Raw genomic sequence first — 21,116 nt, forward strand, 5'->3', positions numbered from 1 at the left:
AATAGTGTTCAGTGTCTTTAAAAGATGAGGCTAAAGTCCTGGAGAATATCCTGTCTATGTTTCCACAGTCGAATTATTATTGATCACTTCATCAATCAATTTTGTTTTTTTAATACAGCATAGACATTTGAACTGATTAGTAAAATTAGGAAGAAAGCATGTTTGTTTTCCCCCCTTGCACCGATGTGTGATTAACACTGTTTTTACTCAGTGCTTGTCTAATCTTTCTAAAGAGATAAATGCAGTGTTACATAGTTTTATGTGCTAAGCTCTGTTATTTAAGGACACAATTCAAATTGGTCTTAAACCTTGAGAAAGGAAATCTTCAGGTAAGTCAAAAAAGGACTGGAACTGCCATCCCCTTTCATTGTTCATTTTCTCCCGGAACTATAATTTCATATGAAAAAAAAATTATTTTCTCACACTGATGAAAAGACAAGTTTGTTTTGAATTGGAGGTGTTAAAATTATTTTGTATTATTTCAGATTTCTCTGGTTGATATTATTTTCCCCTTCATTTCTTTCCTCTCAGTGTCCCCCGGGCGTATTACGAGATGATTGGAACCAGCTGGCCGATAAGAACGGTTCTCCCGCGGCAATTGGCGCTGCAGTGGCACGCATCATTACAGCGCTCCAGCAAGCTGTGGCCGCCCAGATGACACGACTGAAGACGTTTGTTGATAGACGTGCCAGCGATGTTAAGACATAATCTCTGTAATAGTTGTCAGCCAATAAGTGATTTATGCAAGCGTGTGATTAAGATGTCTGTATAAATGTGACTGCTGCTGATGATTGACTGTTCATGCTGATTGAATCAGGGATATTGCTTTATCACTGTCAGAAACTGAGGAGAGATTTCAGGAGGTGTAAATTTTGCTGCAAAGGTCAAGCGACCTGACCTCGCGAATACTTAAAAGGTATTATACATGATTGTGAAGAAGGATTAAAAAAAGACCTTTTAGTCTGATAATGAGTACATGTATACTCAATATAAAGTTCATACTGGAACCATTTGTTTGTATGAAATATTTCCCTCTGAAATTAATGGAGTCATATTTGAGAAAACTCTATCTGAATACCTAAAAAAAAAGGCAAGATCTGACTTCGGTTGGTAAGACAATGTTTAACATGCTGAAAACTTTTCATTTTTTCCGGGGATTATCATTAGATAAGCAAGAATTTTGTTCACATGTATTTGCTCTGAAATGAAATAATCATGATGATAATAGAGTTTGATTCAAAACAAAAATGCTTGATGTTGCTTGATAATGAGTGATTCACGCTTGAGGGGTCAAATAAGTCAAGGTCACCAGTGATGGCTTAGGTCAAAACAGTTTCCAAACGAGAGGGTTAAATTTAATCGATAGCATCCATTCAAGGAGTTGTTGCCCAAATCAGGTTTTGGGTTGCTTAACAATCACAAGGGTGGCTGGGGAATATCTGAAGGGGTAAGTAATAATGAGGGAGGATTGGACAAAATCATTTATAGGGAAGACGGTCATATTTTCTCTCCACACAGTAACTGATTATATCCAACAGCAATCCAGCTGAAATATCTTAGTTGTAGGAATTCATATTGATGCATTGAGTATTGTTAGATTTTTAAAGATAGTGTTATTAATAAGGGACAGCCGTCGATTTCACAAAGAGTTAGGACTCGACTTATCTCGAGTTAAGACGAGTAACTCGTCCTAACTTAGGATTAATCTTAAGGTCTGCATGCTACAGTGCAGGGTTGGGACTCGCCCTAAGTCCTCAGATTAATCCTAAGTTAGGAAGAGTTTTGTGAAATTGACGGCAGAACATTTATCATGTGTGTGTTAATTTGTATATTGGAGAAGGAATGTTGAATGATTGTGATGGACTTTTGGCACTTATTTTTATATAGAATCTGCAGTGTTGTTAATGTTTTTTGTTTAAATACCATGATGTTCAGTTACGCGGTATAGCTATGTTTGTAATGTTAGTCTTTATTGACATGCAAAAGACAGTCTGTACAAAAGACACTGATGGGGGTCATTACAAGACAACTTTAGAAATTCAGAGTTTGGCAACAAAATATTTGAAACTATACATCCTTTTCAGTGAATGTATGTGTGAGTAAATTGTCTTTACTTGGGTCATTAAACTCACTGGTTGAGCAGAAAATCTCTCTTGGTCAGTCAGCAGTACTACTGGCTTGTGCAATATCCAATTAAATGATTAGGGTCCAGTTTGAAAACAGAATTACATTGAGATGACAGGTGTGAGTTGGTAAAGATAAAAAGGATGTATTATTCCTGTCTCTTTCTGTTATGGAGATTTCCTGTAATGTGAACTGAACTGTAATGTGAGCAGAACATTTATCATGTGTGTGTTAATTTGTATATTGGAGAAGGAATGTTGAGTATTTGTGATGGACTTTTGGCACTTATTTTTATATAGAATCTGCAGTGTTGTTAATGTTTTTTGTTTAAATACCATGATGTTCAGTTACGCGGTATAGCTATGTTTGTAATGTTAGTCTTTATTGACATGCAAAAGACAGTCTGTACAAAAGACACTGATGAGGGTCATTACAGGACAACTTTAGAAATTCAGAGTTTGGCAACAAAATATTTGAAACTATACATCCTTATCAGTGAATGTATGTGTGGGTAAATTGTCTTTACTTGGGTCATTAAACTCACTGGTTGAGCAGAAAATCTCTCTTGGTCAGTCAGCAGTACTACTGGCTTGTGCAATATCCAATTAAATGATTAGGGTCCAGTTTGAAAACAGAATTACATTGAGATGACAGGTGTGAGTTGGTAAAGATAAAAAGGATGTATTATTCCTGTCTCTTTCTGTAATGGAGATTTCCTGTAATGTGAACTGAACTGTAATGTGAGCAGAACATTTATCATGTGTGTGTTAATTTGTATATTGGAGAAGGAATGTTGAATGATTGTGATGGACTTTTGGCACTTATTTTTATATAGAATCTGCAGTGTTGTTAATGTTTTTTGTTTAAATACCATGATGTTCAGTTACGCGGTATAGCTATGTTTGTAATGTTAGTCTTTATTGACATGCAAAAGACAGTCTGTACAAAAGACACTGATGAGGGTCATTACAGGACAACTTTAGAAATTCAGAGTTTGGCAACAAAACATTTGAAACTATACATCCTTTTCAGTGAATGTATGTGTGAGTAAATTGTCTTTACTTGGGTCATTAAACTCACTGAGCAGAAAATCTCTCTTGGTCAGTCAGCAGTACTACTGGCTTGTGCAATATCCAATTAAATGATTAGGGTCCAGTTTGAAAACAGAATTACATTGAGATGACAGGTGTGAGTTGGTAAAGATAAAAAGGATGTATTATTCCTGTCTCTTTCTGTAATGGAGATTTCCTGTAATGTGAACTGAACAGTTTGTGGAAATCTCAGTTTTTTAAATGTTTTTTTTTTGTTCAATTGTAATTATTATCAGCTGCCAAGTTCCTGTATATTTAATTTTCTTTTGATTTGCACATAATTATGTGATCGAGTAAATCAAATATTGAAATTTTTAAACATTATTATTGTTGAATCATGTGCCCAAAATTCACATAATTTTGTTTACAAGATTTTCAGATTCCTGTTAAGAGTGTTTACAAATATTGTGTATATAAGAAGAAATGTACAAGTTATGTTGTAAAGTAAAATCCATAATGCTTTGTGTGTAGTATTGAAATGCAATACTAAGTGTACTCTGTGACCTATATATAGAAGTCATTGCTTGAGTGAGGGATGGTGACTTATTGTGTAATGGGAGGGGTTGAACAATTTTGGGTTGAACAAAGAAACATTTACTATAGCCGGATTCGAACCAACAACCTTTTTGATTTTATTTTCTGAGGCAGAGGTGGGCTAACCATGGCTAACTAGGGCACGGATAAGCACCGTCTATCCAATCTTTTGGATCCACGCCAGACGAATTTCACCAATCTTTGAAATAGATTGGTTCAGTTTTGACAAAATGTGTGACGCAATCGAGCTAAATGAGTTGTTTGTCGTAAATACCATAGACCTCATCGCAAATACTCGGTACGTGCGCATGAGGCAGAGCATGAAGCGCTTGCTGGTCTAGAGCGATTAAGCTAGACCAGCATGCACCTCATTCAACAGTTAGCGCTTGCGCAATGGGCATTGTGAAAAGGTCTATTATGGATAAACAAGGCAAAAGGAGGCCAACAATGACATTTTCAGCAAAAATGTGGTTTTTATTTTTGTTAAATTTCAAAGTTGAAATACGTTATTTTATATTGACAACTTCCTTCCTCATAAACAGCGTAAAACAGGGTTTTAAATTGGCATTGAAAGAAAATGTGTGGATGCATGTGCAAATAAACAACTCAACTTTAAACTTCTCTCAGTTTCATTATCTCACATCTATTGGTGTTTCTTCTGTCACAACTTTTAAAGTGGTATCGACATTGGGTCTTAACAGCATTGAAGCACACAACGAGATAATGTTCATGGTATCTGAGTGGATATTTTGCTTGATCGCATCCTAATGTCAGCTGAAGGAAGGACAAGTTTGACTTTGCTCAATAGAAGACTTATACATTCTACTGGTTTGTTCTAGAACCACTGGCATGTGTTCGAGTTTGGGCTGATGTTTCTCATGTAGCTTTTTAGTTAAATAAGCCACATACTTTTCTTATGCAATTTTAGTGACCTGTTGGCTTTGCGTGTCTGTTGTACCATCAAAAGGAATGTGCAGCAAAGCTTATCCATTGTAGCTAAATTTCGAGGAACCTTCAACAGAATGAGCAGACCATTCAAACCCTCCCAACCCCTCCCAGTGAAAATCCATGCCAACCCAGCTCAGGGCCACAGTCACAGTGAAAATCCATATAAACCCGTTTTATTACAAGAGAAATAAATCTACTTCTATATTTAGACTTTAATTGTACCCAGCCAAACTGCCACCTCTCACTCACTTGCATTAGCTGCCCAAAAAGAGGCCCCCCAAAAAAATGAAAAGATTAAAATTAGACCACTTTTAGGTTAGCCTTGCTCAAGGCAGTCGCATTATTCGCTCCGAAAAGACGCAGCTGTAAACCCACCCGCCGTATACCCTGTGCATGGTGTGTGCGATCACACCGAATGACCCACCCGTATACACACTGTCACATCGCACGATAGCCTTGCTCAAGGCAGTCGCATTATTCGCTCCGAAAAGACGCAGCTGTAAACCCACCCGCCAGATACCCTGTGCATGGTGTGTGCGATCACACCGAATGACCCACCCGATATACACATTGTCATATCGCACGAATACTGTTCACACAAGTCATCGCACTCGTACACCACTAACCGCATGCGGAGGCCGTTAGGCCGACAGCCTTGTCGGGTCTGTATCTTCCCGTTTTAATGTGTTGTATTGAAAAAATTCCAATAGTGGACGAAATTGGGGGGGCTCTAGGATATGCTAGTATGCAGCTCATGAATATGTATATCGTTCGTCAGACCTATCAGACAACACAGGATGTGAGGCAAATGAATTATTCATTTTGACGTCCAATCACACACGCCTATCATGCTCGCTGAGCGTCCGTGGTGGTGGTGTGTGATGATGTAGACATGTCTCATCTTTCGCGGGCATTATGGTAATGAGCTGACCGTGGGAACTCTTCGCTTATTATAGTAATGAGGTCAGTGGCTTCAACACAGACCCTACAAGGCTGTCGGCATGACGGCCTCCGCATGCGGATAGTGTACAGGGGCATCGTGTCGTGCGATGTTACGCACAGTGAATACGGGTGGGTTTTACGCACAGTGAATACGGGTGGGTTTTTATACAGCGGCGGTCTTTTTTCGGAGTGAATAATTCGACTGCCTTGAGCAAGGCTACTTTTAGGTAAGAAAGGGAATTGCAACAAAAGAATATTTCAAAGTTAGATCATTATTACAGCTGCTAGTGGCCTTCTTTTACGAGGGCGTTTAATTTACTGTAAAGACGGTTTGGCACGGGGGCTGACACAACTCTGCATATGCAAATATGTCCGGGCTCACACAATTTTATTATGTAGCAGCGTCCGAAAGACACGATTGCATATGCAAAACCGTCCAGCGGACATAATTGCATGTAATGGACATAATTGCATGCGACAACGAGGTCCAAACATTTTGTACGATCTACTTTTGGCCCAAATGCGTGGGATGGCATAAGTAGAAAACTGAGATTAAAATAAAAAAAATCAACGGGCCCAGTATTGTGTTTCGGGTAAATGTGGACCAAAGTAGGCCTGTTTTAGGATGAACTTCAACATTTAGATAAAAGGCTATGGGCAGAACAGTCCAGAGTTTTCATTGGCGAAAAACAAAACAAATCCCATCCAGCAGCTTAGTCTGGTCTGTGTCATTGTTTTTGTTTTGTTTCTTTGTTCTGTTTTTCGGTTGATTTTGTTTTTTTGTCCTTGTCGTCCAAGTCCTTGTCTGTTTCAGGGAAAATTATATACAAAAGCATTTTTATGCTTGAACTTTTTCCCTGCATGTTGACTAGTTAAATTTTGTAGTTATTATTGTCATTGCATCCGTCATTCATTATTTTTTTCTAGTGTATGCTTAAATTGTTATTGTCGACATGAAAATAAATGTTCATTGAATTGAATTCAATTGAATAAATAAATTTAGTAGGTCATAATTAGGGGGGGGGGTGGCAGAAATTCACCAACAACCACCATAATTCACCTTAAAAAGCATGTATATCCATTTGGAACAAAACAATTGCAAAACACAAAACAAAAGGGCCAGTTTTAATCCCTCGTTTTGATACTTTTTAGGGCAAATAATATCACTGACATATCAGGCGAGGAGCAAGTACAAAATTTGGCGATCCAATTGGGCCAAACGTTGAACAAAAGTGAAGGGCCGTGTCCGAGTTGGCGACTTCGGCTACCTACAGCTAGGGCGCGCGCGTCTGCTATCTCAACATTGACTCACGCACTGATTTAGCCGCAGCTGTAGCCAAAGTCGCCAATTCGGACAGGGCCAAGCTTCGGCGGGAAACATGATAGTCGGACCTCAGTCTCCATTCCTGTATTTACTTCGTGTGCGCAAGATGGTTACACGACTTGGTGTAACGGCAGTTGGGCTGAAAACCTTAGTCGGGATGTAAACCGCAAGTGTCAGCTGCAAGGAAAACCGTCCACATGACGCAGTTCTAAATTCCACCGAGAAAAGGTATATCTTTGTTTTTTTATTATCCCTGTCAAAATATACTTCCGTAAATCCATATGGCAGTTCCTTGAACTGTTTTCATGATACATGTACTTTTTAAGCTGCCTCCAAACTACGGTCATGACACATTGACGTGCCAGACTATGACGTTAGTACAATCATGTAGTCAAGCGAGTGTTCCCACGGTGCCCTCTCGCGTTGTGGTTTACATAATTATATATGTTGGGCGCGATCGGTCAATCTGCGCGATCAACCGATCGCGCTGCGCTATCGACCGATCGCGCTGCGCTATTGAAATATCTATTGGTCGCGCAGCAATCGGTCGATCGCGCAACAATCGGTCGATCGCGCATCAATCGGTCGATCGCGCAACAATCGGTCGATCGCGCAACATTCGGCAACGAACATGCGCGATCAACCGATCGTGCGGGAATGGCTCGGCGCGATCGGCCGATTGTGCAGGAATGATTTTGCGCGATCGGCCGATTGTGCAGGAATGGTTATGAGTGATCGGCCGATTGTGCAGGAATGGTTTTGCTCGATCGGCCGATTGTGCAGGAATTGTTTGGCGCGATCGGCTGATGTTCAGGGGCCGAATTCACAAAGATGTAACATTGATTGTAACTGCAAATCAATCGTAGTGTGACTTCACTATATAAATCACTATGGTGATACTGAAAATTTGTCCTGCTATGAATTGTATTGCTTTGAGAAATCGCCCTAAGGAATAGTTTACCTGCACGATCGGTCGAACGCGCGAAACCATTCCTGCACGATCGGTCGATCGCGCAAACCCATTCCTGCACGATCGGTAGATCGCGCAAAACTTTTCCTGCACGATCGGTCGATCGCGCAAAGCCTTTCCTGCGCGATCCGCTGATAACGGGAAAAAATACTCGTAGCGCAATCGATCAATCGCGCAAAGATGTCATTGCGCGATCGACCGATTGTTGCGCGATCGACCGATTGTTGCGCGATCGACCGATTGCTGCGCGACCAATTGATCTTAATTTGATCGTTCAATAGCGCAGCGCGATCGGTTGATCGCGCAGATTGACCGATCGCGCCCAACATATACATGTATGTATGTACATGAACAATATTGTACATGTTACCGGTATTTCAGCAGTAGTCCCCAACGAGCCACGATCGACTTAAGAGTAGTTAGTGAGTAATTACGACCCTAATTGAACATTCTAAATCCATTTATATTCCAAACATTCTTTTGAGTTATAGGACTAATATTTCCTCAGTTATATAGGCCTAATTGTTTGTTGATGAATTCCGACCTGGGCCCTGGGTGGGTGTATCAAATTAGTATTACTCTTCATTACTATTACTCTTCTGATTGTTCACTTTCCCATAGTTTGTACCTGCCGAGTTTCACATTGACTGTCACTATTCAACTTTACTAAGTCGCTTCCCATAGGTATGCAGCGCGACTTTTTCGCAATATTGTAATGCACAATTGCTATAGTAATTAGTAGCACGGGAGGGCAGAAACCCAGTGTGTGCCAGTGCAAGTTTACGAGTGATTGAGACAGTGCTTTCTCAATGCCAAGAAACACTCGCCACACTCGATCAAAATATCATCCTGGGATTTATCAGCAATTAAATAGTGATTTTCCTGATATTAAAGGAACTTGAAGATACATGTAGGTCTAGGTAGACACTGTAATGAGGTGGTGGCCAACTGTAGTTTTGATAGGTTTATAATTTTGTGTTTTTCTTTTGTTACAAACTGCTAAATTATTGGTTTTCCAGCACGTTGACACACACGGCACACACACACTGCATGATGGAGCGAGCCATTGCTTCACAGGGATAGGTTGTACGGAAATAAAAGTACAACACCCCAGCTTCTAAATTTGATTTATAACTTTTTAATCAAAAAATGATAGTAACAATGAAGTGAATGATGCATGCATGTCCGCCCCTTTAGAATAATATTTCAAATTAAAGACCCCCACACGCAGAATGGAGCAGGTCCATTTTGCTTACGCTTAAACTGCAAAGAGGAAGTTGCAGTGTCATCCAATCGTGTATGGTACCTCAACTTTAGCCTTGCTCAAGGCAGTCGCATTATTCGCTCCGAAAAGACGCCGCTGTAAACCCACCCGTATATACTGTGCGTGATGCGTGTAATCACACGTACTGCACGACCCACCGTATACACACTGTCACATTGTACGACTACTGTGCACACAAGGCATTCGCACTCGTACCACTAACCGCATGTGGAGGCCGTCAGGCCGACACCCTTGTCGGGTGTGTAACTTCCAGGTATAATGGATTTCATGAAAAAAAATTCCACTATTGGAAAAAAATGGGGGGGGGGGCTCTCAGATATGCTAGTATGCAGCTCATGAACATGTATATCTTTCGTCAGACCTATGAAACAACACATGGTGTGAAGCAAATGAATTATTCATTTTGACGTCCAATCACGCACTTCCCATATCTCGACGTTTGGACCCTATCATGCTCGCTGAATGTCAAGGTGGTTAGTTGACCGTGGAAACTCTTCGCTTATTATAGTAATGAGGTCAGTGGGCTCAACACAGACCTTACAAGGCTGTCGGCCTTACGGCCGACGCATAGACACACTTTATAAGCGCTTAGATGTTTTCAGCATTGGTGTCTGCAAGGGTTACATTTTTTAGCAGCATTGATTTCAGTCCTTTTTGCTTTCCATTGTTGACTACTGGCAGCCGCAGTGCAAGTTGCCTCCATGTTTTGTGCAAGGGGAACGTCAACACCAAAACCTCATGCATTATGTGCCCATTTGAAATTCTGGATGTAGAGATGAAGTGTATTTTACAGTGCATTTCAATACTCACAGTCTTTGATTTCACATGTAGCGCATAATGAGGTTGCCAATCTGAATTTCAAAATATTTCTATCAATGTGGAAATCTGTTTGAGTAATTTTTCAATTCTGAAATGTTGGTGTTTTCTTTGCAGGTGTACGAGAGACGTGACCTGAAAAGCTCATAATAGAATGAGCTCTTAGTGTTTGAGTTCTGCTCAGATGTTGTCTGGCCACAAGGGATGTTCAGGTAAAACTGCTTTGAATTATCATGACAACTAACCATTTGTGAAATATTAAGACAAAATTATGAAAAGGCATCAGTTTAGACGGACATGAGTACAGATGCAACAGGAGAATACATACCTAAGTATGGTTAACTTGTTCTGCTGTATTGTCTCCATGAATCGTATCATATGCTTATAGAGTGACAGCGAATACAAAACACTGTACTCAAAATGTTTGGCCCCTCACGTTTACATGACTACACTGTTCTTTGTACTCTCACTGAGCGTTACCCTCTCGTCCAGGAAATACAATTGCACAAATTGATAAGTCTCACTGTCTTTAAGAATCCTTGCATTTCAGTAATGGTTGCCTTCTGCTTGGTAATCGATGGTATCTGCAGACAACACTGGTTCACAATGACCATTGGTCAATGTACAAAAAGTTTTAACAGTACTAAAGAATGATCCACACAGATTTATCTTGGCCCTTAATTGAGTTTTTTCCTGCTTTTTTGAAAAACCACTTTTTTTACTCCAAATATATGAGCAGCCGTATACAAACTATAGATAGCATTTTATTGGGACCCTCTGCGTTTTGTATGTGTAAATGTAGAAAGAGCTAGCTTAAATACAAGTAGGGGTATGAGAGAACAATGGCACAGTTTGTGTTATTACCAAACCAAATTTTGAAAACAAAAATCTTTTAATGAAAAACGGAGGGGTTTGATCTTTAAAGAACAAAAGCAACACTCCTGTCAGCAACAAGTTTTTGTGGAAAAACAAATGCTACCCTACTACATGAAAGAGCACATTTATATGGGGCATCAGCTCATACTGTTGTAAATCTATTCTGGTGGCTGTTATCCTTGCTCATCACAGAAATTTGTTAAAAATCCAGTACTGTTAAATCTATGTTCAAAAACTTTATTTGCAGATATGGTTGATCATCATTAGTTGTGTCAAGGTCGGTTCTGCACTCAAGCTTGCAAGAAGAAGATTAGACTCAGGTCAGTGCATGGTATCAATGAGAATGGGTCGTTTTATTGTTTATGCATAATTTATATGATGTTGTTAAATGGACAATGCAATCGGCACAGAAAACATAATATCAAAGATATCATGAGAGGCGTTGTTTGGAGATGATGGAATCTTCTTTTGTGTGTATGTTGGTGAAGAGAGCGACTGTATGCACGTCAGAACCCCTGAAGAACGTGCCTATGAAGACACAACTATTTCACCTGCCAAATCTGTAGGTAATAAGGGAGTTCTATTTGATGCCAGGATGTCAATGGAAGATCATGTTGCACAACTTGCCAAGATACGCCAAACATTAATGAGGCTACCTGTCATTCCGTTGTTAGATAACTTGTTTTGTCTAGACTAGATTAGTACCACTCCCTTTTTTTTTTTTTAATTACTTGGATTTCTGGACTCGCCACTCATAAAAATTAAGCTTCCGATTTTTGGGGGTTTAAATCCCTACCCTCAAAAACTTGTGTATAATAAATGAAAAAAATAAAGATAAAAAAGCACCAACATCAGAATTTCTGTATTCTGCTCCCACTCTTAAATTAGGTTTAAACCCAAAATTTCTTATTTTGTTGAGTAAATTGGAAAATTTTCTGAGTTGATTGAAAACAGTGTAGGCTAAATTTTTCCACACTAATAGCTGTTACAAGTTCCACCGATACGGTGTGCAGCGATTATTTTAAAAGGAATTCAACACATGTACAGTACATGTACATAGATGTATGTGTACCGGGGGGGGGGGGGGGGGGGGGGGATAAAACAACACATGCTTTTGTGGAGAGCTCATTAACTCGAAAATGTGCAAGGTTGTTTTGGTGTAATTTTAAGAACAAATTCAAAGCTAGTCTCCATCGATTAACATCGTCGATGATGTTCGCGTCGGTTTGTGATTTTTTACCGATACGCATTACCGCGAGTCCACAAAATTCTTCCATCGAACAACTTCAGTCTGAAATCGCGATAGGTCAGACGACTCGTTTCTCGGACAACTAGACAGACTGACAACTCGATAGGTAAGACAACCCAACCTCGAACAACTTGGCGCTCTGACAACTCACGGCTAGTATTGTACGCACGATAATTATTTGAGCAAAAAGTTTTTAAAATTTCACCAAAACGAGTGGGCACATTTGTAGTGGTAAGTACTTCCCACAAAAGAGCTACTGTAACTGACATCGGGGGAAAGTTTTGGCATAAAAATGTAGGTTTTATTGGGAAAATAATTTCCCCTCCTTAGACAAAAAAGAGGGTACTATTGGGGCTATATTTTGTTAACAAAAATATTTACATGTAGGTCTATGCTTTCCCTGCTGCACGCTCAGTTTTTGTGGCATGGAAATCCGTTATCCAAGTAACTAAAAAAAGCTGGCCTCACAAATAAAAATAGATATTGTGTTAAGAAACTTTACAATTATATGTAGTTCCATGAAAAATAACAAATTTAGGTACATGTACTTGAACAACTGAAAAATCAACAGGTTGTTTCCTGAATAATAACAAAGTACTGACCACAAGACAAAGTTTACAAAAGTAATTATGGCTGGAAAGAGTGTTTCTTAAGCTGTAAAATTTACATATCTTGTTGACATGTACCTTTCTAACATACAAAAGTCAACAACAAACTGTTTCATTTCACAATTTTCTCTGTCCAAACGTAAAAAATTTACATCAAAACAGTTCAAACCCATGTGCTGTGGACGCACTTACCTCTTCCTCTGGAAAGTTTAGACTGCTTTGGATGTGATTTCACAGCCAAAGCATAATGGTCAAAATTGTCATGAAACTCAGGGAAACGTGTGTGTGACTGTAGCACAGGGATGTGGCATACATTTTTAGTATGTAGACGGCCAAATGGGTTAAACTTTGAAGAACAAAAAAGGCAAAAAAACCTCCTACAGGACATCCCGTAAGTCGACATTTGTAGCGGGTCTCTACGCTCTTTGTCAGAGAACCTCTTGGCCGAACATAGCAATGTCTTTAAGCTGGTTCAGTATTGGTTTTCTGCTGCTGCTCAAAATGTATGGAACTAATTACCATCACATTTTCGCCATGCAACTGTACTCGGACAATTTCCAAAAAAGTACCGAAGACTCATTTTTACCAAAATGCTTGACTGGTATCTTATATGAAATAATTTGTGAAAACAATCACTTTCAAATAGTAAAAAAAATAAGGCCGAACCATTGAATTTAGTGGGTGTTCTAACTTGCTGCCCTGAAAAGTTCATAAGAGATAACGCCATTAAATTTGTGTCGATGGTTGTTTACAGGCTATGTTTTATGAAAATTAAGTTAATTACCATGGGGTTTTCTTGGTCAACAGAATCTCAGTCACCTTGTGATCATAGTCAAAGGAGGATATGACCAAAGTGGTGTTACTCTTGTCGGCTGACGTGATGTGGTTGGATTTGGTTCATGAGGTTAGAGCTCAGATGGTGACATTGTGTTGGCTGTGGTTGTTTTTTGGTAGGGACTTCTTGAGGATTGCAAAGTCTGGATTTTGTTTGTGGTTTCTCGGTACTGTAGTCTGGCCTTCTTGATGGATTTAAGGATCTGCATTACAGACTTGATAGGTTGATAGGTTGCTTAAGGGCTTAGGTAAAGGTAGGGGTTGACTGTGATCATGTCCACCTCTGACTATGACCTCAAGGTAATTGAAGTTCTGTCGACCTGCACTTTCAGACGTTTACCAATAAACCCCACTGCGGCCATCGCTTATTCTTCAACACCAATTCAAGCAACAATTTAGTCACTATCAAAAAAGACATTCACGTCAGTCAATCTGACATTCTTGTTTTTACAATAGCAAATGGGAAAAGGCATGATTGATATGGACAGAAATTACGATGAATACCAGTTCAGTGCAATTTCGATGAGGAAACAAACAGAGCCTCAAGTTGTGTACAGGCTTTGTTGCAAATTGTATCGGTCTCATACAATTTCTTGGGAGCTCCTGGTATATGGGGTTTATTTATCAAGAATATGTCTTTAAATTTTTCGTTTGGCAAAAGGTAACAAATGTAAAAATTCTTTGTTTATTTTTATTTATTCAGTTTTTTTTTCAATTTGTATGCATTCTTCATTTAAAGCAATCGCACAGCATCGGTGAACAGCATTGTCCAAATGCTCGCACTTCAGGTATCACAACTCACATATATAAAATAAAAAAACTGTGAAAATTTAGGCTCAATTGCTCATTGGAGTCGGGAGAAAATAACAGGTAAACCCACCCTTGTTTCCGCACGTTTCTGAGTTCTATGACATGGGTTTTAAATAAATCCATTATTCTCGATCTCAAGGATTGATAATTATTTTCATAATTTCACAAAAAGCATTTCATGGAATAATATTTCAAAGGGACTCTTTCACCATTAACTTGTGTAAACCTTGTAAGTTATTTGTAAATCTGTGAACTTTAAATTTTTGTTCTGTTTAGAAAGTGTCCAATTGCTTTAAAGACACTGGACACTATTGGTAATTGTCAAAGACCAGTGTACTCCCTTGGTGTATCTCAACATATGCATAAAAAACAAATCTGTAATAATGTTAGCTTGACACGGTCGTCGAAGTTGTGAGATAAGAAAGAAAAAACACCCTAGTCACTCAAAGTTATCTGCTTTCAAAGACTTGATTTCGAGACCTCATACACTAAATCTGAGGTCTCGAAATCAAGATCATGTAAAACTACTTCTAAGCAAAAACTATTTCACTTCATCTGAAGGGAGCTGTTTCTCACAATGTTTTATACTATCAATGTCTCCCCATGACTCGTTACCAAGTGAGGTTTTATGAGAATAATTATTTTGAGTAATTATCAATAGTGTCCACTGCCTTTCATGACCTTTTAGTGGCCTTTTAATATAACAAAATGAAATTGCCAATAGTGACTTTTAGTTCTGAGAAGAGGGTAATTGTGCAAATACTTTTTTAAAGGAAAGTGGAAGTGCAATTGTAGATTTGAGCCAAAGGCAGGTATTTTGTAGCAATGATCTACACTTCAGAATCTGTTCTATAAGACTTAATTAAGACTTAATTCAATGAATTTGTTTTTTTTCAATAAAAAAATGTAGATTTGTAAGTTTACTCAAGCTAAACGAGTAGTATGTCGCAATTTCATTACAGAGAGACAAGTCAAAACAGGACAACAGGGAAAAGAGATTCTAAATACTTTATTTTTAGAATCAAGTGTAGAAAAAAGTGGAGATCGTCATTACTGTCTGTACATTGCGCATGAGCTCCATTGTACATTACTATTAGGGTCTGTGCACACACAAAAAACAGCAACTTGTGCTTCCCATGCGTTGTAATATTAAGACTTTCGACCTTTGCACCCTTGGTAGGGACTTTTGCTAGAACTGTTTAGAACTAAAATTGCCGCTCGTCAAAACTTCAAATGCGTTCGGCACAGTACTCAAAGTAAACTGTGGGGCGCCTGTTGGATATTTGCGCGCGCTAAAAAAAAAGGTAACACTTTTACACGCAGGCTCCAACCTTTCATCCTCAGTAGTCAGCGAGGCATTTTTGGCTTCAGACTTTGCATAAATAACTCACTATCTGCTTACCACTGCTGAGTCCATCCAATCGACTTTAAAGTGTCCTTTTGGTTAAAAATCTTTGTTCTGACACCTGGTTAAAGTGACAGTGTTTGTCAAGGTCATGGTTTAAGGGGTAAGGCTAGGTTTAGTGCTAGGGTGGGGTGAGGGTTAGGGTAGGGTATGGGAGGGTTAGGGTTTGGGCTAGGGTTAGGTTGGGCTAGGGTTAGGTTGGGCTAGGGTTAGGTTGGGCTAGGGTTAGGTTGGGCTAGGGTTAGGTTGGGCTAGGGTTAGGTTGGGCTAGGGTTAGGTTGGGCTAGGGTTAGGTTGGGCTAGGGTTAGGTTGGGCTAGGGTTAGGTTGGGCTAGGGTACGTAGGTTAGATCATGGATACACTAAAAAGGTCATGAATTGTAGCATGGACTCGCAATTATATTGACGAACCAATCCCTTTGCAGGTAATAGTTGTTTTTCAATATTTAGCATGCGAAACCACACCATAATCAACATTAAGCAAATCTGAGAAGGTATGTTCATCATCAAGGACCAAGTTTGGTCATTGCTTAGCAAACAGCAAGCAACTAAATTTTCCAGCAAACATTGTTACGATCCTGGACAGTCAAGTTAGAGCATGCCAACAGCACTGAAATACATTTAATCTGATAATCATTGAAAAGCGTAATACCTAGACCACTGTCCAATACATCTGGCTTTCGCGCAGACACATGCAAAACAGCAGCATTTGATCAGTTCCCGGTTCCCACTAACGGTACATTGCTACAACGCCTCATTGGCTTGGTGAATCAGTTGGGTAAATAAGGTTTTATTCTAACCCGAATTCAAAAACCACGAACAATTGAATATATTTTTTGTGTTGACATAACGTCTGTTTGATCTTTACTTTTAGTCATTACACGAACACGCCATTCATGGGGAGCCCGCTCTTTCTCACACTCTGGCCCATCACTATGGAACGAACTCCCCCCTAAACTCCGACAACTCACTACATATTCCAGCTTCAAAACCCATTTGAAAACTTATTTGTGTGCTTGACTATATTCTTCGCTATCTGGCTTCGGCATCTCTCCTGCGCCAGGAGTGTCTTTTAGACAGACATGGCGCATTATAAATTGCCACTATTATTATTATTATTATTATTATTATTAAAGTGCGCGTCCCGGTTGACCTTTATCAAGCCCGTGTGCCACACAGACATGTTTGTCACTCCAAGCTAGTGAATGTTGCGCCCTCTAGCGGCAAAACACACAAAAACTGGCTACAACCTAAAAGCTATGTTCATAGTATATTCCCACGAAAATTAGTATGTTAGTGACCTATTTTATAGACCTTGCTTATATTTTAGAACTGGGCTGTTATCGTGACTTATTTTTGTGAAAAATTAAAGGAACATTACAGAATTGGTTTTGCTCGCTAAAAAGTTGTTGTCAGTGTCAGCACTTTATGTAACTACCATAAACATAAACTGACAAACTTGTAGAAGTTTGAGATCGATCGGCCATCTGAGTCACAAGAAAGTAGTGACAAAAACGATTACAAATTCACTGAGCGATGACTCCAAACGCGAAACTAGATTATTTTTTACTCATCAAATTTGACATTTCAGATGTTTTAAGGTATGTTTTCTACCGTCATCATCATTAGATCGTTTTATGTAAATCTGTGATCTTCACGATTTGTTTTTCTTCCCAATTCTGTAACGTTCCTTTGAACTTCACAATTCCTTCAAAAAATTGCATTATGGCACATGTTTTTATTCATTTCCCTGGGATTGTCAAATCTGTAATGTACAAGATGCCAAATTAATGAGCGGAATGTTTAAAGGGCTTTAAACAGGTGCAAAATAAAACCTGATGCCAATGTCAAACAAATATATTGCATTTGTGAAGAAATAGGAATTGTTAAAAATTGTGATACAAGTTAAACAATAAAATAACAGCACATTGTATTAATTAATCTTCATTGTTCAACACTTTTTTTGTAGAAAAAAACAAAAATTGTATTTCTAGTTTTAGTTGCATTTATTTTAATTAAATACGTTTTTTTAAATACTTGGTTTAGGTTTCACTGGGTTTTCAATGTTTAAAGGCACTGGACACCTTTGGTAATTGTGTTCTCACTAGTTGTATTCTGACACATGCATTTATAGCAAATCTGTAAAAATTGGTCAGCAAAGCAAAGGGAATTATGAAAAAAAACCTTGTTTGCACACATTTGTGTGTTTTCCCCAAAAAATTCTCATGGCCTGAAGTCTTTGAATATTTGAAAAATACATCGGAGGTAACCTATTCTCACCATGTTTGATACTATCAACAGCTCTCCTTGGTTTATGTTAAGTAAAGTTTTATGCTTAAGCAACAGTGTCCAGTGCCTTCAGGCTACCCTAGAATCTTTATAAGCTTTATTTGGTTAAGCTGTTTTAATTCTGCTTCAAGATTGTTTGTTTCAGTAGTTGGCTTTGTGAATAAACTCCAGCAACTTAAAGGATCATTACAGAACTTGGTTTTGCTAACAAAACCATTTCTGGCAATGTATTTATATACCAATGACTATCTGTAGAAGTTTGAGATCAATATGCCATCTGGGTCGAGATAATATTGTGAAAAACACTCTGCATGACATCGACTACCAACCAAAACTTCATAAAATGCTCACTTTGCGGAAATTGTTTTTATTTTACGTTTACTCATCAATATGACGCTTCAGACAGGAGCACTCTGTATAGCATAACTTGCAAGTTCCTTAAATGCAATAAGTCTCATTCGACTCTCATGATAATTTTGTTTGTTTTCTGCTATTGCATCAATGCCACGATGCCACTGATTACCTAATGTACCATTTTGTGGGTAAAATTCCATGTCAATATTAGTTACGGTAGCCTTCTTCTTTTTGTCTTGCCTAAGAAGGCGCACGATACTGCACAATCAATGATATATTCATGGTATCACATTGATTCCCAAAATTGCAACAAAGAGTTTTCATCATGTACTCTTTTACCTATCAAGTAAGAAACCTGAAGGGAAACTGACTTGGTAGATCTTAAATAACTTGGGGTTGAACAAGGAAAAGTTTACTGGAGCGGCCCGCTTCAGTATATTTTTCTTTGTTCAAGCCCCATTGCTTTATTTTACTTGCAGGAATCATTGACAGTAAGACAATCAAAGATGTGCGAGAAGATTTGCGAAAAGATGTGCAGGGCTGTTCAAGTGCCTTCTGATGCCAAGAAGCTTTTCTGTAGTGAAACCCTTTCCATCATCGCACAAGACATGGCAAGGTACAGTCAAGTTTTATTTCTTCTAAATTTAATTAAGTTGGAACAGTTTTCATTAAAATGACCTAGTGGTGGCACATTGTAGCCATCTTCGTGCGTCTGCCTTCTGCACACTTTTGGCCATTCATTGATGTCTTTAGGTATGCATGAAATTAATCAGCATTATGGAAAAAGCATTTTGCCTTCATGGAAGAAGTCGTTCCCAGTGGTGTATATGTTCACTGTGCATTTATTTCCCAGAATACCTAATTCCTGATCTTGGAACCCCTGGAACTTTGAGTTTGAAACATCCTATAATGGATATTTTAACTAATCCTGTGATTGATCCATTCAGTGTTGGAGACAACGTAGAGCACACTGCCAAAAGATGCATCAAACAACTATCGGCCCCCCTCTCATTCTTTTGGGTTGCATGATGTGTTTAACTGTATACAATTACTGGGTTATCATTTAAAAACATTAAGAACCAGAAGCGCCTTGATGTTTCAGCATCTGGCATGCTAGGCTTAAATTTTTTAGCAGCACTGATTTCAGTCCTTTTTGCTTTCCATTGTTGACTACTTGAAGCCGCAATGCAAGCTGCCTCCATGTTTTGTGCAAGGGGAACTTCAATACCAAAACCTCATGCATTATGTGCCCATTTGTAGTCTTGGATGTAGAGAAGAAGTGTAGGTAACAGTGCATGTCATCTCACAGTCTTTGATTTCACACGTAGTGCACAATGAGCTAGGTATTAAAGCCAATCTGAATATCAAAAGATATTTCTATCAATGTTGAAATCTGTTTGAGTAATTTCTTAAATTCTGAAATGTTGGTGTTTTGTTTGCAGGTCTACAAGAGACATGACCTGAAAAGTACATAGTAGAATGAGAAGATGGAAAGCCTCTTCAATTGTTTGAGTTCTGTTCAGATGTGTCTAGCGACAAGGGATGTTCAGGTAATACTACTTTGAATTATCGTTATAACAAACCGTTAGTAAAATAAAAGAAACAAATTGAAAAGGCACCAATCAGACATGAGTACAGATGTAACAGGGGAATACATACCTGTGTATGGGTGAGCTTGTTCTGCTGTAGCGTCTCCCTGAACCGTATATAGAGTGACAGGAGTACAAAACGCTGTACTCAAAACGCTGAGCCCCTCGTTTACATGACTACATCTTTCTTTCGTTCTTAGCCAGTGCCTGAGCTTCCAAGACTCATGCCTATAAGGCCGTTCATCAAACTCCCTGGTCAGCTGTTTCTTTTTGGTGACTTGGATCAAGGGACTCTTGAGGGCGCTGTTGTGAGGAAAGTCAATGGTTTTACCCTTCCCACATACAGTACTGCCCAAAAGTACGGACAAAGTACAGTACCGGTCAGAGTAAACCCGACCGTACTACTGCACATACGTGCCCTAGCCATTACGATTTTAAAAATACTGATTAATGAAATCCCAGAGGATTCATCAATGCACCAACAGGAGGGGAAGAAACACGTAGTGCACCGTTCCTGATCATCCCATTGGACCAACTTTGCGTGGATCGCATTAAGAACACAGCCACTCCGAAGAATCGGATCCCGCAAACAAAAAGATCTAAGAATTACTTATAGTATCCACTGTGAAGACACTTTTTTGGCTAAAGAAAAGCTCTTCAGCAAAGATGGTAAAGCTGCAACTTAGGCGATCTTTGACGACAAAGGAGCACATGAGTAGAATTGATGAGAAGTCTTGCTTTGGCATCAAAGCCAACGCTTTTCTTTTGCTACTCGAAGAACATATTTTCTGAGCCTGTGAAGAGGGCCATAGTATGTTCCTGGAGCAATTAACCAGGATTTTGCTCAAGACCACCTGATGTCGAAGGTCAAATTGCCTCAAGCCGGTGTACATTCCCTATGAAGGGGCTAAGGGACCCTGTCAAAATTTATCTTGGCAGCCATCAGAAGCCGCCCGTCCATGACCTTGAGGCAGAGGCAAAACACCTGAAGGCCCAAGTAAAGCTAAACCTGCGGAAACCAGTGGCTCCAAAGGGAAAGCTCAGGGGGAAGAAGGCTGGCTTCACGCTA

The 21,116-nt window shown here is 39.1% G+C and overlaps 1 protein-coding gene and 1 long non-coding RNA gene across 5 annotated transcripts in view; both read left to right on the forward strand.

Moving 5' to 3' along the window:
• LOC139940596 (uncharacterized) overlaps positions 1-4,370 on the forward strand; it is a 50,235-nt gene extending 45,865 nt beyond the window's left edge. For all 4 annotated transcript variants that reach the window (XM_071936930.1, XM_071936931.1, XM_071936928.1 and 1 more), the window contains exon 19: positions 532-4,370. In XM_071936930.1, the coding sequence (XP_071793031.1) occupies positions 532-708 (177 nt within the window). In that variant the 3' untranslated portion in view covers positions 709-4,370. The remainder of the gene's footprint in view (positions 1-531) is intronic.
• Positions 4,371-7,124: 2,754 nt separating this feature from the next.
• Positions 7,125-19,067, forward strand: LOC139941196 (uncharacterized). Its single transcript, XR_011786563.1, has 4 exons — positions 7,125-7,191; positions 10,152-10,246; positions 11,158-11,230; positions 18,938-19,067. It is a non-coding gene; the product is annotated as an uncharacterized lncRNA (long non-coding RNA).
• Positions 19,068-21,116: the final 2,049 nt, after the last annotated feature.

Source organism: Asterias amurensis, chromosome 8 (assembly GCF_032118995.1).
Source record: "Asterias amurensis chromosome 8, ASM3211899v1".
Lineage (NCBI taxonomy): Eukaryota > Metazoa > Echinodermata > Asteroidea > Forcipulatida > Asteriidae > Asterias > Asterias amurensis.